The sequence below is a fragment of the Perna viridis genome, chromosome 7 (assembly GCF_037379345.1).
Source record: "Perna viridis isolate PV_CMFRI_1.1 ecotype Kerala chromosome 7, ASM3737934v1, whole genome shotgun sequence".
NCBI classification, from domain to species: domain Eukaryota; kingdom Metazoa; phylum Mollusca; class Bivalvia; order Mytilida; family Mytilidae; genus Perna; species Perna viridis.
In genome coordinates, this window is record NC_142451.1 from 7789849 (window position 1) to 7808714 (window position 18866).

Below are 18866 nucleotides of genomic sequence, written 5' to 3' on the forward strand. Positions count from 1 at the left end.
TCTTATCAAATGGACATTTTACAAATCGTGATGTGAATAGTTCGAATTCTTTCAGACCACTTTGTGGTAGTAACGAAATTTTAAAACATATACAAAAAAAAAACGCGTTAATTGGACTTCTTTTGACATGCTTACAGGATTCGAATTCCTGCTAGACACATTTTCATTCGCTTTTGCGATACCGATTATCGTTAAATTTATGGAATTCCCATGGGGACCAATTGTTTACACTTGTGGACCTCTTTCTGGATTGTTACGAATCACAAATTACGGCTAGAATAAAAAAAACTTTGGTAGAAAAAAAAATAGAAACACCTTTAGATATTTATACGACATTTTGGCTCTAAACGACAACTTCAATATTTATTCAATCCTAAATAAAGACGATATTGATAATTAAAAGAGGTCATTTCTTGGTCTTAATATTCATATCGATAATGGTAAACTTGATACTAAAATTTGTGATAAAACAAATGATTTTTCGTGCCCTATTTCAGATGTTGATGTCCCCTTGTCATCAACATCGTATGGTGTTGCTTCGATTTGCTCGTAGTTGTAACAACGTTTCCGATTTTAAGAAAGAAATCTTTTTATAACCGAGAAATTAATTCATCAAGGTTTCCGATATCACAAGCTCGTAAAAACATTCACAATTTTTTTCAGATGTACTGGTAAACGATTAATACGTGCGGGTGTCTTTCAACCTGTTTCTACTCAAAGCACATAATTCTCAGTACTCACCAAATAAGTTAACTAACCATTAAATAGGCTCATTCGTAAGGGATATAGTTATCGATACTAGTGTTGTCAAATCGTTAACGATGACAGTGTTTTTTGTATTAACATTAATTCGCTCATAGGTTAACGTTCTTTACATAGAAATTAAAACACTTAATTTAAAAGCAGTTTTCGGCATGACATGGATTGTGATTTATGACGTACCTTGGTTCTCAACCCCTCGTGGGAAGTCACATACGGTGAGGACAAAACTTTTTGTAGGTTAAAGTGGTCTGGGGTGGCATGTCAGTTAACTGCTAGTAGTACTTTGTTTGTACATTTTTTAAACGTATACAACTTTTATTTCTTATTATTTTGTAACAAGGGACTCGGACCCTTTTGAACAGATTTTTATGTATGTTTAATTGTGTAATATTTTTCCCACAGTGGCCAGCTGAGTTTAAAAGGGGATTGTGATCCCGCCCAAGTACTTTAACTCCGCCGCATTTTGTTTTTGTTTGTTTGTTTGTTTTTTGTTTTTGTTTTTTTGGTCATCTTTCCCAAGTCAGGAGTTTCTGGTCTCTGTATGTCATTTTGACATACTCACCATATCCATTCTCGCTGTATTTAAAAAAAGATGGCATCCGGACCCCTAGATGCGACACTGAATACTATTTACAGTAAATCTGTATTGCGTCGACATGATATTAAGACTTGCTTTTCGTCTTCTCCACAAGTGACATTTTATGGACAACTAATTAAGCAGGTGCTTTTATAAAGCAGAACTGGGACGCTTACCCTACCAGTACACCTGGTACAAGCGAAATCCGGGTTGTTTATTTTTACTTTTGATTCTTTGTACCTGTTGTTTTTGTTATGTCTTCTCCTTTGATGTGTGTGTCTATATTCTAGTGCGTGGGCTGAGATACCCCCGCCGATTTCCCCTCCCCACTCATCTACTCCCAATATGATTTTTAACTACTCCAATACATGTATCTACCATTTACGGATCATTTTGTTGCCAAAAAGAAGCATTTTGTAATTTTTGCCACTTTTTATACGACCACAAAAAATACCGACGTGTTGTGTTATGATGCTGTCGTCGTCGCTGCTGTAAATTTCTTTCTGTTCCATGCGATCGCTTTAGTTCTGGTGTACCAAATATCATGAAACATTGATAACTTGTTACTTGCCGCTAGAGAAAGCTTTCTATTTAAAAAGGGGTCACTTATCTCTACCATTCTGGAAAATAAAGGACCAAAAGGTGTAAAATATGTGTTTATTACAATTGACGTAGAAGTTTTATTTCTTGCTCAATTTGTCAATTCTTCCTAATGGTACACAAATGTGTCACAAAAATTGCCGCAACACTGACGTTTATAAATGCAATATATGTACCCCTACCTCACCGAAAAATCGCTTAAATTGACATATTTTTCAAAACTAGAGTATTTATGATTCAGTAAAATATTAATTGCTAATTTGGTATTTTCCGTTTAGTACTATCATAACTGATACTGCTTGGTGTTCTTTTATGGACTTTATCCGTTTTCAAGGTCAGGAAGTATCAAACATTGCTTAAAATGGGATTTTCGATTTGTCAATTAAGTCCTACAAATTCGACTCTACATGTTATTGCACGACGGAAACGTCTCAAAGGTTATATTATTTGATAGATAATTCAATTGTCCACATTATGAAACCAAGGAAAGCTATTTTCTTGCGAGAACATTCCTTGAAAATTAAAAATATTACGTACTAGTATTACCCCTTACCATAGAAAACAGATATCAGTATGAAACAAAATGCTCATTCACAACATACCAACACACAGATATCATTTTTTGGGGCATTATGTACGGTGAACCCTGCCAGTGCATGGACTATTTATTACCTGTCTAATCGTCAATTAACCATAGATCAACAGCCAAATCCAGGTTCCTTTAAAAAAAAAATATATGGGCATCTTATGATACATTAAATGACATAATGAGAGTCTGAGGAGACATCTATGAACATTCTTAAATAAGATCATATTTGTATTAAGCTGTAGAAAAAAATCTTTAATCAATTCCAATCATCTGGGAACTTAACTATAGCTCTTTATAACCTGAATCGTTCACCTCATCGTTTTTCAAGGTTAATCAAGGGAATCAAGATTCTTGAGGAAATCAAAAGAATGGAATCCAGGGACAAAAACCAGACATGGAAAACAGACAAACACAACAAAAACCAAAATAAAACAAAGTAACAGAAGAATATGAGCAACAAGACACCATCAAAAACTTAAGCATGGACCAGGTGCACTAGTAGGGTAAGTGTCCTCAGCTTTTCTGATAACACCCGTAGAGTTGCACATAAAAAGTCGTCCATGGTAGCCGAAAGAGGAAAGGAAAACTATGACATGTTGAATAAATCAACATTTGACCAGTGTTTTATAGCATTAAACTATTGTGATTTTTTTTTTAATCCTTTGGTCTATTTTCAAGTTAACAAGGGACAAACAATGGACATTTTTTTTTAATCCTTTGGTCTATTCTCAAGTTAACAAGGGACAAACAATGGACATTTTTTTTTAATCCTTTGGTCTATTCTCAAGTTACCAAGGGACAAACAATGGACATTTTTTTTAAATCCTTTGGTCTATTCTCAAGTTAACAAGGGGCAAACAATGGGCAATGAAATGAACTGACACTAAAGAAAAACTATGTGGTGAGTTATTTCAATTCTTTCATGAAAGACTACTTAAAGTAGAACATGATTGCTACATATAGCAATAAACTCCCCTCACATGATTGAGTTTGTAGAACAAAAAGGCTCATCCTTATCCAATGACCAATATAAAATTTGATGACACCAAAATGAAACTGATTTGGAAGTGATGATCACCACCCAAATAAACTTTAAACAAAATTTGATACCCAATCTAAAAAAAGTTTTATTCGTACATGACCTGCAATGGACGGACAGACATATGCAGAGCATAACTAAGTCCCCTAAAAAAATATAATGCAGTAAATAATGAAAGACAAATTTTATTTAAATTGGCAATTTCCGTTTCCTTGCTGTTGATACTTTGTTTGGTGTTTTAACACTTTTTAGTTTCTTTCCTGTGGAAAGTTCCGTCTTTTCTACAGTTATCCTAGTTTTTGCTGGCTCACTATTTGCTTCTAAAGTTTGTTGTCTCTTTGGTTTGGGTGTTTTCACTTCTTTAGAGTCTGATTCCTTTTCTAACTTGACTACACTTTTGTCCTTTTTGTCTTCTGTAGCTTTAGCTGACTGCACTGTTTTCTTGGCTTCTTTTACAGCTGTAGTCTGAAAAAAGGTAATGTATAATTAACCGATCATACCACAAGTATAGTTAAGTGCTAACTAACCTAAGATGTCACAAGTATGATTAATCAATATCAAAAACATATGACAAATATATGTTTTTCAGATTATTTTAACACCAGGAATATCATACGTTGCATTTTTTCTATTGTAGCAAAAGCTAATTGATGAATAAATAATAATAATAAAAAAAAGTTCCAATTCATACAGCACATGAAAATTAATTGAATATCTTTTATGAAGGAAATCAAGAATAATTAAAAGTAATGATGTATGCAGTAACCAAACGCCAAAGAAAAGACAACTATAAAAGAGGTCATATACAAATAAAAGCAAAAAAAAAAAACAGTGTAGCAGAAATGAATACAGAAACTGATCGTCTACTATTGAGACACTGGTTTGAGGCTACCATACACGACATGAAATACATGGAGAAAAATATGAGGCAACATCTAGCCTTCGACACAGAGTAAGCACTAAATGGCAAAATGAAATTCTTATAGACCCTTATTGAAAATTTACTAAGTTATGCAAAACCAATTAAGGCCTAAATTATCATCCCATTTGTTTCCACAACCAACTCATAATCTTCACAAAGGGTAAGGTAAAAAAAATATATCTCTGTTTCCTGATACCCCACTTACCCTAGTTTTTGTGCCGACCCTAAACATTTTATGGCCATTTTAGCTCAAGCACTGTTAAAAGTCTAGATTGTTTCCTTATTAGGCAAAAATAAAAAATTTCATAGATCCTCATTCCCTCCCAACCTGATTTTGTCAACTTTCCCAAAATATTTTGATTTTTTGCCAAATTTAGGTCAATTTCTTTCATAATGACAGCATTTTTTACTAAAATTGATAATAAAAAATAAAAATAAAATTTGCCCACCCACCCAAAAATTTGACCAAACTGGATGAGAATGTAGAAATTTTTTCTGCAATTAGGACCATAACCATCCTCCCAAGTCAGGGTTTTGAGTCCACCCTCGCTCCCTCAAACCCCTGACATCACTCATTCATATTTAGCAGGTATCGTCCAGCCAATTCTGATTGGTTGCTTCTCTGCATGCGAAGCACCAATGAAGTTTGATTTAACATAAAATGTCTGTGGAAAGGTAAACAATAATACAAGGTAATTGACAGTAACTGAAAGTTGTATGATGTCACAAATGATGCAATATTAGCAAAAATGATAACTGTAGATTCTGTTTAGAGTCTTTACTGAAAAAAAAATGACGTTATATGTAGCAGTTTTGTAAGTTATATCGAAGAGTTTCTATTACAAGTGATTTGATTGGATTTTGGATCTGGGTTAAATTTAAGTAACTCACTAGATGGTGCTGGACGATACCCACTAAATATGAATGAGTGAAGTCAGGGGTTTGAGGGAGCGAGGGTGGACTCAAAACTCTGACTTGGGAGGATTGGCCATAACTAGATGTAAAATGTTTTTGAAAAATAAAATAATTTCCCTACCTACCTACCACACTTTTTTTTCTTGCTAGTAGCAAGAAACAAGAATTCTATTTTTTGGTCTAAGTAGGGATATAATTGTATTTAACAAATTTGGATATAAAACAATCAATACTGGTGGTTAATATCTTATTATTCAAAAACAAAAAAAAGTTTGCTGCAAGATAAAAAAAAAAGCCATTTTTTTCTTGGTAGGTAGGGAAAAGACAAACAAAGATAATATTAATTTAGGCCTAAATACAAATCATTAACTACTTACAACAGAGCCAACTTTTAGCTCTATACCCATTTCAGCAAGTGCAGCTGTTCGTTTTTCGTGTTTTTTCAAGAATCGTCTTGCTGTTGATTGTACTTTCTTCTCCTGGTTAACAACATTATGACGTTTTATTGCAAGTATGTGTGACTTGGGTCTTTTAAATTTCCTTTTAGCCCCTCTCCATAATTCTGGATGACATTCATCTGGCAGTACAAATTTACCTGTAAGTGGAATGATTTTTCTATTTCAGGGTTGTTTTGGATTTTTGACAAGGTTGTGCAATATCACAAAATTTAGGGGAATTTACACTTAATGCATTGTAAAGTAGTTTATGAACAAAAGCTTATGTTGGCAAAAAGAGAACTGACCAATCAGACAGCTTATTACAATTCAAATTAAATGTTTAAAGAATACATTATAATAATATATTTCCTTTACAATATAATATAGCATACGAACTACCAACAACAATAGTTATGATTTTTGCCAGTGTAAGTGTGACTCAACTATTTCTCAACCAACAACATATATGTATAACTACATGTAATTTACATGTATTTCCTGTTTATGATTACTGAAATCACGTTTTTTTTTGTACATAATTATTAAAATCAGAATGTACCAAAATAATTTGGTTTATCTCTGGTGTGTAGGCAAGAGAAGAATATCTTCAATGACTACTACACTGACTGCAATGTTGTAAGGTAAAAACACAAGGACTCCACTCAACTCCATCTGCACTATGTAAGAACAACTTCAACCGAGGCCACATCTTCATAACTGTTACTATCTGATTGGAGAAAACGTATGAGCAACATGAATGTTACTTAATAAAAAAACAACATTAAATTGTGTTCTAAAATCAGGCTTCACAGTGCTTTTATTGACTTCACTTACTTTTAAGGAGTCTCTCAAACATCAAATAATTGTTCATGGTCTCTGCCACAATTTTAGCAACATCATCACATTCAAACTCAATAAAGGCGTACCCTTTGCTACGTCCACTCTGAAAACAAATATTATACAGATCAATTATAACTCATTTATTATAACATTTCTAATTCATTATTTATACTTTTAAAACAATATTAAAGTCAGTTTATATTTGTACTTACATGTACATGTATTTAAAAAAAAATGAAACAAGTTTGTTAGGGTAAGAGAAAGTTCTGTGTTTCTTTATTTGATTTTTACATTCATATGTAAATATACCAGTATATAAATACAAATAAAAACAAATTCTTTTGAGTTCAATCTAAGAAGAAAAATGTTAACCACATCTCATAAACTGCTTTTATATCTTTATGCCTGGATTACATTCTTTTGATTTCCGCTAGAATCTTGGTTCCATTGATTACTCTTTATAATGAAAATGAGGGTTAATTCAATGATTACCGAAGGTTACCTGAAATTGAATAATGACACATTTCAGTGATTCCCATGCTATATACACTATTTCAACTGAAAATATTGGTGTAAAATATGCAAAAAAATCTTCTGGATGCTTTCAAATAACAGGTCAAATCATATGAACTACTAGCTAGCAAACTAATCACATTTTTCCCAAGAAATTACACAACTGATCATTCTAATCATACAGAGATATTTTTACAGTTGAACAAAATAGTACAAGTTCAAAGATGATCATATTTTGTCATTTCATATAACTTTAATCTAACTGTCCATGTGAAATTAAATGGCTACCATTAAAAAAAAAATTGGTATAGAAATATGTTTTTGAGCAGTAGACAATATATATAATATACATTTTGCAAATTCTGCTGCCAAGTACAGTTCCTAAATGATTTGGATCAAATGTTTCTCTTATAATGAATGTTCCAATGTACCATTAACTGTTTACAATAACAGGATTTAATACTTCTACTTATAATATACATGTACATGCACCTTTTTACTTCTTGAAAGTCTTAACTGTGTAACTTTTCCAAACTGCGAGAAGAAATCTTTCATCTGAGGTTCAAAGAAGCCATGAGGTATATTACCAAGATAAATAGTTCCAGGGGTTAATGGTTCACTGCCTTTCTGTTAAAAACAAGAGGTATATATTCTATTTCTCTGATAGTAATGTATGAACACAAACTTGCATTATATTACAAAGCAAAGATGAAAGCATATACCGGTATTGATTGCATAATAAGTGTTCTACTTCAGAAGCACTTGTTTTAAATAAAACAGGAGGTGATTTATGCACATTCAAAACCAACCAAATTTACTCTTATTTCTAATACAGACTACATATCTAGCCTTAGTTTTTTTTTACACTGTTGGCAAGAGTTATTGTTCTTTGCTTTGGTTGATATAAGTGGGAGATGAATGGTCTCCTCCAAAAAAAAAAAACACATCTGTATGCAGAAAGGACTATAGTTACGTAACAAAACTAACATCTATTGTAGGTTGTAATTTTTTTTTTTTGCACCATGAATCTCAACTACTACTGTATTGGCAGTTTTTCATGATTATTCTGTACTTGCCCATTTCATATGGAGTGGTAATAAATCTCCTTCCAATGTTATCTATATCACGAAAGCTTAAAATCAACAATTAAATGTGGTTGTATAACAAATAGATGTGTTTAAGCATATAATAGACCTGTTCCCATTTCATTTGGTGTCTGAAAGATCTTTAAATCTTAACCAATCGGAAAATAATGAAAAATGAAGTTGCTGAATTCCATGAAGACAGGAATTCTGTACACAAATAAACATCAAAATCCCTCAAATCATTTGGAGTGACATTGTATTTTAACAAATATGGATGGAAGGCAGTATACCATAAATATAATGTAGAAGACAAGCATGTAAAAACAACTGAAATAAAGTCAGGTCAAATATCTAAAAGCAAAACATTTCTTTTTAAATTAAGAAATAACAGCAATAAAACAACAAACAACACACATGTATGTTATAGTTCTAATTCAAATAGGCCTAGGAAGTGTTTGTAAGGAATAATACAGCTACACAGCAGAAATAGGCCTAGGAAGTGTTTGTAAGAATCATTACAGCTACACAGCAGAAATAGGCCTAGGAAGTGTTTGTAAGGATCAATACAGCAACACAGCAGAAAAGGGGCTAGGAAGTGTTTGTAAGGATTATTACAGCTACAGAGCAGAAATGGGGCTTAGAAGTGTTTGTAAGGATCAATACAGCTACAGAGCAGAAATGGGGCTTGGAAGTGGTTGTAGGGATCAATACAGCTACATAGCAGAAATGGGGCTTGAAGTGTTTGAAGACAACCAGGGTAGTACATGTATCTGTACTGCTAACACTTGGAAAACATTATAAATGATATATTATTAACCCTTAAGCTGCTAAAAAATCATCGTCAGCCTTCTTTTCTGCATATCTGTTAGTTTCTCGAACAATGATGTTTATATAGTAATGATCAATAAACAGTTTTAGAAAATCTAAAGGAATTCCATGCGGCCCAACGTCTTTGTTTGATTTAGTTTATCCAATAAACGTCATTTCGCACCCATTCACTGTGGAAATTGTCAGGGAAATCCCTGTCAGAATTTGGAGAAAAATTACATAAGGGCAAAGTGCAAAATATTACAATTCAGATTTATCTCTCCTGGTCCAAAATATTTTAATTTGGCATTAACGCAATTGCTATCATTAAAAATATTGGTGACTTCCTCATCATCACTCCAATTAACGTCCGCCATTATGAGATATTTTTCATCAAATATATTTACCTTTGATTTTATCTTTGCAATTCATAAAAAAACATCCAAGAATCTCAAATATATGCCTGATTTAGACCAACCAAAATATTTAAAAGAATTTACTTCCATTATTACCGCTTCTAGAATTCAATCCATTGTATATGAACATCTACAAATTATTGATTACTAAAAACACAATAGTAGAGCATAAAAAAAACATTGAATACAATATCAGAATGACAACAGTCATACATAGCAGCTTCAGGAAACATTTGTGCTCAAATTACATTAACTGAATTGATGATGCTTAGTCATATTGTTATACAAATGTATTGCTGATGTCTTGATCAATGGGAATATGCCAGACTTCTTACATGTAGCCTGGCACAGCCATTTATAGTGGTACTAATAGTTTGTTTTCATTTATATAAATATAAAAAATTGCAAATGGGATGTTAATCCTCATTGGAAACTTTATAACATATGCTTTGTTTACAGCAGCTATCCCTGAAATTCCCTTAATTTATAATTATTCAAAATAACTTCTAATAATGAGAGTGGCCATTTTCTTTCAAAAAGGACCATACTAAAGGGAAAAAAGGTCAGAACCTTTCGAAAAATGCAAACATGATCACAAATCTTTTCTCATTTATCATCTGTGGCCTACAGATCTTGTGACCAAAAAATATTAATCCCATTTAGGGATTCAAGAAACCTTTAAAACTCAATTTTAAACTACTTGTACCCACGAGTCAATTTAAAAGATTTTCATGAATACCATATAAATTTCAAATCGATACAAGTCATTTTGGCCATACTACCATCTCTGCCATAGTCACTTCGGCCATAGTTATCTCAGCCACAGTATATTTCTTCCACACATTGAAAAATATTGTCCTCTGTTTTAAATATTATACCAATATGTGTATACAAACTCATTTAAGCAAAATAAAGATGGGTATAAAATAAAAATTGATTAAGAGTAATCAAGGGAACCAAGGTTATCGCAGTAATCAAAAGAATGTAATACAGGGACAAAGAACACACATGGAAAACAGACATACACAACAAAGAACATAAAGTAACTAAAATCATACATACAAAATAACAAAAGCAAATGAGCAACTCAGACTCCACTAAAAACTGGGAGCATGGACCAGGTGCACCGGTAGGGTAAGCATCCTCTGCTTTTCTAGAAAACACCCGCTGAGTTGCTCATAAAAAGTCAAGATACACCATAATGATCCGCAAGTTCATGATGACGACCATAAAACTTCTGTAGTAATGACTTCAATCTTGTAGCAACATAACCCTGTTCCAGAAGCCTATTTGTTAGAGTTCTAGCGTGATACAAAAAGTCTGTGTAGTTTCGGCAAGCTCTGGCATAATGTATGAGTTGTGATATGAACACTCCATACGCAAGTGCTGAGGGGATGTTGCCACAGATGAAAGGAAAGTTGACAATTCTGAATGAAAAGTCATCACGTTTGTCATGAAGTTCGGTCAATATTTTTCCTTTACCATCGATTTCTAAGTGTAGGTCAAGATAGGAGGCTGACTCCACAGTGTCTGTAGTATCCTTTATCTCAAGTTCTTTGGGGTAGATGCGATGTATCGAATCCCCGAAATTAGGATTGTTTAAAGATAATACTTATCTATATAACGGAAACTGAGATTAAAGGATTAAGCATGTAAAGAAAACTGGTATAATAATAGATATTGAGCAGATTGATTATCACTAATTATCAACTTGTGATTAGTACTAGAGAATGGTACATGGTTAAAGAATACTCCTTTTGGAATTCATGAACAATTCCCAAATATAGTGGAGGATAAAGAAAAAAAAAACTGTGCCCTGCTCTAAAAGACACTAAAAGAAAGGTTACACGGCATACTTGGTAAGGGATACTCTTCATAAATTGATCAATCCACTCAGAGAACCCAATGACTTTAGCAATTAGGGAAAATAGAAATGGATACCACGATGCACTATTATCAACCGCCAAAGGAACGAGATAGACCATACAAAAGACAAGGCAACAAAAGCAATGTATTAAGTACTTGAAATAGGAAGGAAATATAAAATAAATAAGTGGAAAAAACAATATTTTGGAAAAAGTTCATCTAAACTTTAAAACGTCTACTCCGAATTAAATAATATATGGTGAACTCAGTAGACTTCCAATTGAAATTGACATATAAGTATGACTCATATCATATTGGGCAAAACTTGTGGTTGGTAAGTATTCCAAAATTACAAGTATATTAATCCTGCCCTTTGGTCACTAAAACATTGGTTGATATAGCACAGATCTGTAACTAAATATACAGTTCATTAAATGCCCCAAAAACTGTACATCTGTAATCAGTTTCACCTAATTTCAGCCCAGCCTACTATAAAAACCCTTGAAATCATCAACAAAAACTTTTAAAATTAACATACAGAGTCCTCTTAAGTATGTGCAAGCAGTATATTATATTGCTCCACATATCATTCTTTACAAAGATTTGCAGTTTTGAGGTTAAAGTTTTGAAATATTCTTCTAGAGTGAGTGCAATGTAGATATCTTTTGTGGTAACCTTACCAAGGAATTAAAGTTTCAACCTAAAACCGCCTAAATCTACCCGACAACCCATGCTTTGCAAATTTTAGGGGGGTGCATGCCTGCCAGGCCCCTAGATTCTGTATTTATAAGACACTTTTTAACTGTAATAAAACTACTTTTTCCTCCAGAAAAATGACAATGATAAATATATTATATAATGAAACCAATTAAATGTTAATTTACCTATGATATATCAATTGAATACATATTGAAAACCATGGCCAAAAACGACTATGGCCGAGATGGACTATGGCCAAAACGTACTGTGGCCGAAACATTCTATGGCTGAAATGACTAGAAAGCTTTCAAATAGCAACCTAGTAAACAAGAAAATACAGATAGCATTTTTCGTTAAAAATCTTAACATCACATTAGCAAAATCATCTACAGGAAAATCTGTTCAGATAACTTCACATTACCATGATGGTAAAGGCCCTAAGGATAATTAAAATAAATACTGGCATTTTTTAAATTTTAGTGACAAACTCACGAAGTCAAAGACGTGAAAGTTACAAAAGGGAGATTTTCTATTCCGTGTAAGATGACTTACATTTTTCTTTATCGCCTTTACTTTCTTTTCAAATGACTTTTTCTTTGTTTCGTCGAGAGGAATGCCCTCTTCTGCATTATTTTCTGTTCCACGTTTCTTTTTACTGGAAGGTGCCATTTTGATATTTCGGTATTCCTCTTGACCTTCTTGAAAATGAAAGCGAAGAGACCCGAGAAAAATGTTTCCCTTCAGAACATTGATGTTTTAGACTGTTGTAAAGGGAAAATATTTACTTCCGAATGATTGCTTGGTTACCGTAAACAAAATGGCGAAAATTGTGATTGCAGGTAAATATTATAACGAAGATAAACGTTATACCTAAATAAGGATCAATTCTAATAACAGGGCTTTTCCCAAACCGATTTGTAGTTAGAGTTAACACAAATTTTTTTTATAAAAAATTTGAAGTTTAAACACTGTGTGACTTTTTAGCGTTTAACTTTAAGTTTAATGCATGTGCATTTGTAAGCAAATAAAAACGTTACTCGCAACTCTTCTGTAGCATCTAGTCAATATTACAGTGTTACTAACTTGATGTATTGGTCATGGTATTTATTCATAGTTGGCTGTATAATTTGGTCTTCAGGATTGTGGGTGAATAGTGGTCCAAATAATGAATTTTGTCAAATTAGTGCATTACATTACAGGAAAATGTTATAGTAATCTTGACCCGAAATTTCAGGGAAACTCTGAATAGAAACAACTGTGAAAGTGCTATTGTTCATAGGGTACCAATTTTTGTTGTTTTGTGGGTAGGCCAAACTACAAAATTAGGTTCCCAACGAAAAGGAGATATCCATTGATGTCCAAAAATAAAGGATCAATATAGTTCAGTATCAAATGAAATATATTGATCCATTTATTTTTGGACTATAAAGACAGTTATTTGTTGGCTAAACTGACACTTACAAGAAATCTTTAAAGCGCATTTAAATATATGTTTTGATAGGGCCAAGAATTCATTATGTTTTTTTTTGCAGGAAAATCTGATTGTCCTTATTATGCCAGGGCGGAACTTCTTGGAGATAAACTTTCACGTAATTTGCCAAATTTCAAACTTCACAAAATAGTTCAACAACCTGATGATTGGGAGGTAAGAGCAAATACGGATTTCAGCCATAGTCACATTTCCTCTTAAAATGAGTGACTAATGTGCCGCATCATGTGCATGCATTAAGTTTCCATCATTGATGGTGGAGTGTTGTCTGCTACTTATGGAAGTTAAAAAGGCATGAACATGTCTTTTAACAAGGTTTTTATTAGCTACATTCGGGTGTTTGATTGCCACATTTTCAAGGTGATTTGAGGACTGGGGAATAAAATAGTTCTTTGTTGTGATTTGTTGGGAGTGCATATTGTTCAGTATTTATGCATTTCAAAGAAAGAACAATTAATATTGTATTTTTAAAGAACTCAAATAACATGATGATATCAGAAAAGTATGTACTGGTGGTCCCATTTGAAACTGAAATTGCCACCAAAGTAAGTTTTTAAAGCTTGACCCAAAACAAAAGAAGTTATCTTTTGCAAACAAAAGAAAATATTAATGTTGGTAACCAGAATCAAACTGCAATTGTTGTAGAAACTGACTTGCCAACTGAACATGATTCTGAACCCTCTATTGAAAATATTGATGATGGTGAAGTCATGGCATCTGATCCTAAAGCCCCACCAAAAAAACATTTCCAAGAAATATGAACAAAATATAATTGTAACTAAACAAATAAAATGAAATAGGCTCTCACCTTAACAACCTAGGGTTCTGTAGTTGAGTGGACTATGATTAAGTACAAGACAGCACATAAGTATAAAAACTCAAACAACAGAACAGGAAAGTGATCTGATGTGACAATTAATTGACATTGACATATGATACAATTATATACAATACTGAATAACAAACATTTTAACTCTTAATGAACAATTAATCTGCAGTGTAAATGAAAGTTTGCTAATTCTACATTGTACATTTGGTCTGCTATATTTACGCGTAGCTGGCCATAGTTGCTATTCCAAATTTTGTCCTGTGGTTTTTTTCTAGGTTGGCCTATTGAAATTGAAAATGTCCCATTGAAATGAAGGTTAAGGGGGCCATAGTCCCATTGGCAAAGATATACAAAAATTCTATACTGCAGTACTTTTATACAATGCTACTCATACTAGATACATCTTGTGGTCTGTGGTCCATGAATAAAAAAATAGCACAGGGACTATATAAGTTATGGTTCTGAGAGATTCATCCATAATCTATCTTAGGATGGTACTAAGTCAGGGAATAGCTTGCCAACTTAGATACTGTACCTCTATCATTGCTATATAGGACCTTTAATACATCATTACATAGATAAAATGTGTGTGATAATACATGTAGAGTGATTTCATAAGGAATAAATCCATTTCCACTTCCCACCAAACTATGCAACGTTAAAAATGACTAGAGCAAGTAATTCTCTTATGTAACTAAATTGTCCTTGATTGGACTTTAACTTCACATACATCTATTTTTGAATTCAGACCTGGCTAAAAAATACCTGCAATAAAAGAGGATGGACACACAAGAAGTCACCAATAGTCTGGAGAGAGCTAGTTGATCGTGGTGGAAAAGGCGTTCTCATTGGTGGTGCGAATGAATTTCAAGAATATGCTTGTGGATACTATGGAGTTCAATCAGATCTTAACAGTAATGATATGGTACTGGTTTCAAAGGAAAATAAACAGTATAAAACAGAAATTGAGAAAGAAGAGGCTGAATTCAAAGCCAGGAGTAACCCCATTCATGTGTGTATCACGTGTGCCACAAGTCCAGTTTGTTATGCAATGCTAAATGCAATTGGAAAAGGAGAGGTATTTGGAAAAGGCACAGAGATAGCCCTTCATTTGCTTGACAGTAATGATAAACTGGAATCTTTAGAAGGCTTGAAAATGGAAGGTGAAGATCTGGCTCATGAATTACTTAGAGATATTGTAGTTACATCTGACATGAAGGAAGCTTTCAAAAATTGCAGTGCAATTGTTTTATTAGATGACTTAACACAAAACTCAGATGAAGACAAAGCATCATGGGTAAAAAGAAATGCTGCTCATTTTAGTGCTTATGCCAAGGTTATTAATGAAGTAGCTTTGAAAAATGTAATAGTTCTTCTCACAGGCAATGGACCCATTAATACAAACACTTACATGATGATAAAGAATGCTCCAAACATTCCTCGACAGAACTTTGTAGGCTTGTCTCGTAGAATCGAAAACAATGCAAAAGCTGTTGTTGCTGAAAGGTTAAAGGTTAACACAAGTGGTGTTGTTGATCTGATAGTTTGGGGCAATGTAAATGGAGAACGTTATATTGACCTTAGTAGAAGCCGTGTCCATGGATATGATGGCGCTATCTGGGGTCCTCCAAGCTTTTCTTTACCTGCCCCTGAGATGATATGGGATAAGGCTTGGATGGAGAAAGAATACCTAGAACTTGTTAAGACAAGACATGATAAAATGACAGAGAGTTTAAATCACCAGCCATCTATGTCGGAAGGAGGAGCTATAACGAGTACACTTCAACACTGGTGGAATGGTTCTCCATCTGGTCAGATGTTCTCATTGGCTGTCTGTTCTGATGGTAAGATATTATTTCAATAAAATTTATATATCATGTGGATTTTCATTATGTAGTAAAAATGGCTCCTAAGGACAATTTTACAGACACATAATAATAATGGCATGTGAAGTGATTTTGGTTAATACTTCAGTTACCAGTTATATCCCCATTATTGTTAGGTCTCATTTTATGATCTATTGGCAAGTACAACTTCCAGAAAATAGTGTAGAACAATTCACTAATGTAATTGAAGCCATTTTGATGTAAACTAGCATTTATTTCTTATCATGGAAGATAACTCAACTTACTGTGATGTTACCTTTATTCCTACATGTAGGTATCAGTTTTTGTAACTTGTAAAAACTTGGGTAGTTTATGGAATTTGTCTGAGCATTTCATTAAAGCATCAAGTTTTCAATGGAATTTAAACATTTTATTTTGAATATGAATTTATGTTTGTTAAGACTTCATGTTGATATGAATTAATCTCAATTTACAACTATGTTAGGTTGGTATGGTATCCCTGATGGTATGGTATTCTCCTTTCCTGTAACAATGCATCCTAAAGGATATTGGTATGTTGTACAGGATCTTGAACTGACAGAAGAAATGAAAGCTGCAATTAAAATCACATTACAGGTATGCTTCCAGCTTTATTGGTATGCTAGAGTAATGTATTCAGTGCTTTGCTTAAGTTCTGGCTGAAGAAAAACATAGTATAATGCTTATAAGGAAAAATTGCTGAATAAATTCGATACTGCAAAAACCATGATTTAAGTCAGCATGAATATACCTTAGGGACTTGAGGTCATGAGTTAGATCCATTAAATGGGCAAAAATTGTACTAAAATGCTGTTTTAACTATTTTTTACATTTTACGTTTTTAAGTAACATATTGTGTAACTCATGACCTCAAGTCCCTGTGGTATATACACATACTATTATGAAACCTGACAGTCATGTAAACTAATAATCTTCATGCCTCATCCTAGTGAGAAAATGGGTTTGAGACTCTCTAAAGTTTGTTTTCTAGTATAAACCACTGAAGTATGTGTCTTTTTCAGAATAAACTGTAAAATACCTAATTTGAAAAAAAATTACCAACAAGTACACATAAGTATGCTGAATTACCAGCTTAGTTCATGTATACAAATGTATTTGAATTATCTCCCCTTACAGGATGTTCAGTCTGAGTTAGATATTCTGTTCCCTCCACCAACACCACCACCATCAGAAGTTAAGGTTACTATTATTGATCCAAAAGATGAAGAAAAACAAGAGAAACAAGAGCAGACAGAAGGAGAGAAACAAGATTCTGAAGGTGAGAATGGTACTTCAAACTAGTTTTAAAAATAATATTGCAAAAATCTTTAGAAAGGGTACTTCAAACAAATTTTAGAAAGGTGTTGATAATTGTAGGTCAGTACAAACATGTTTTATAGAGAAACACATGTAAATTTATTTTCCTAGAATAGATTACAATGAAAATTGAAAATAGACCAAGTCAAAGGACTATTCAATGTTATACACTCATTTAAAAAAAAGATGTGTTTACTTTGTTTGCAAATACATGTATATATGCTCAAGTAATATTATGAAACATAAGGAGAGTGGATATGGAGAATATGTCTAAGAGTAATCTAGCGGCAATCAAAATAATGTAATCCGGGGACAAAGAACATAAAGTAACTAAAATAATACTGACAAAGAAACAAAAGCAAATGAGAAACTTGGACTCCTTTAAAAGCTGGGAGCATGGACCAGGTACAGTTCACTTGTGTTCCTGTTTGGAAATGTTTTATCTCTCTAAAAACATGCCTGATCATAATGGTGTTCTAATTTACCATACCTCATTACAAAATTGTGTTTGAAGGATACACACTATTACCCACAGGAAAACAATGTTTCAGATTGATTTATTCTGGATTTTTTTTCTAACAAAATTAAATCAACCAATTTGTATTAATAAATATCATGCATTTGAAATTTGTTGCTGTGAACATATCATTTCATTTTTCTGTAACAACCATGGGAAAAAAACTTGATTTTCTGATTTTATGTTATCAGAGAAAAGTGATGACAAGTTGCAGACCATTGAAGAGGAAAAGACTAGCAATGGATCAACCTCTGAATCAACATAAGTTTTCTGTCACAGGATTTATTGTGATTACATGTGATACTGTTAATGGTTTCTAATATGATTATTTTGTGCCCATACAATTCTGAAAATAACAGATCTGGTTGACTGATAATCAGAAGTTGACTACTCTGTTATGAAATTATGTTATGAAATTATTATTTATTGATTACTATAAAATATAAATGATGAAATAATTATTTTGTTTTTTTGTGTTTGGTGGTGAAACTTTTTTTTTTTTGATGGGGGGGGGTGGGGTGGGGGTGGTGGATGGGGCAGTCATGTTAGGATATAGTTACCTCCCTTCAATCATATCCAACTGTTTATATTCTTAAATGTTGAGGTTGAAATTGTTTTTCTCTAATGGAACTAGTGTCAGAATATTAACAAAAATATGCAATCATTTTTATAGTGAATTGCCCCTAGGTTCTGTTGCAAATCAATTTGCACTATCTCTTTGTACATATGATTTGCTCATCTACATTTATTTCATCTGGAGTCCATGTATTGTCAGTTATGGT

The 18866-nt window shown here is 32.9% G+C and overlaps 2 protein-coding genes across 3 annotated transcripts; one reads left to right on the forward strand and one right to left on the reverse strand.

Moving 5' to 3' along the window:
• Positions 1-3736: 3736 nt before the first annotated feature.
• LOC148611160 (MKI67 FHA domain-interacting nucleolar phosphoprotein-like) lies at positions 3737-12778 on the reverse strand. 2 transcript variants are annotated; one of them, XM_088591343.1, is made up of 5 exons: positions 12620-12778; positions 7687-7821; positions 6676-6784; positions 5782-5999; positions 3737-4032 (listed from the first exon to the last, which is right to left on the reverse strand). In XM_088591343.1, exons 1-5 carry the CDS (start codon positions 12734-12736, stop codon positions 3757-3759), a joined length of 855 nt encoding a protein of 284 aa, XP_088447469.1. In that variant the 5' UTR covers positions 12737-12778; the 3' UTR covers positions 3737-3756. The 2 variants fall into 2 exon arrangements, with proteins under 2 accessions (XP_088447469.1, XP_088447470.1); XM_088591344.1 differs by lacking the exon at positions 7687-7821 and having other exon boundaries at positions 12620-12772.
• A 79-nt stretch (positions 12779-12857) lies between these two features.
• Positions 12858-18545, forward strand: LOC148611161 (putative malate dehydrogenase 1B). Its single transcript, XM_088591342.1, has 6 exons — positions 12858-12906; positions 13600-13712; positions 15134-16229; positions 16717-16847; positions 17388-17529; positions 18276-18545. The coding sequence occupies exons 1-6, from the start codon at positions 12885-12887 to the stop codon at positions 18347-18349; spliced, it is 1578 nt and encodes a 525-aa protein (XP_088447468.1). The 5' UTR covers positions 12858-12884; the 3' UTR covers positions 18350-18545.
• The last annotated feature ends 321 nt before the right edge of the window (positions 18546-18866 follow it).

What these genes read in the sequence shown, in the direction of transcription:
- LOC148611160 (XM_088591343.1), bottom strand. Translation starts at nt 12,736, where the DNA reads ATGGCACCTTCCAGTAAAAAGAAACGTGGAACAGAAAATAATGCAGAA. An exon ending in TAAAGGCGATAAAGAAAAAT is followed by an intron (nt 7,822 to 12,619) that starts GTAAGTCATCTT and finishes TGTTTTTAACAG; the next exon opens with AAAGGCAGTGAACCATTAAC. An exon ending in GTTTGAGAGACTCCTTAAAA is followed by an intron (nt 6,000 to 6,675) that starts GTAAGTGAAGTC and finishes TTCCACTTACAG; the next exon opens with GTAAATTTGTACTGCCAGAT.
- LOC148611161 (XM_088591342.1), top strand. Translation starts at nt 12,885, where the DNA reads ATGGCGAAAATTGTGATTGCAG. An exon ending in GGCGAAAATTGTGATTGCAG is followed by an intron (nt 12,907 to 13,599) that starts GTAAATATTATA and finishes TTTTTTTTGCAG; the next exon opens with GAAAATCTGATTGTCCTTAT. An exon ending in ATTGGCTGTCTGTTCTGATG is followed by an intron (nt 16,230 to 16,716) that starts GTAAGATATTAT and finishes CAACTATGTTAG; the next exon opens with GTTGGTATGGTATCCCTGAT.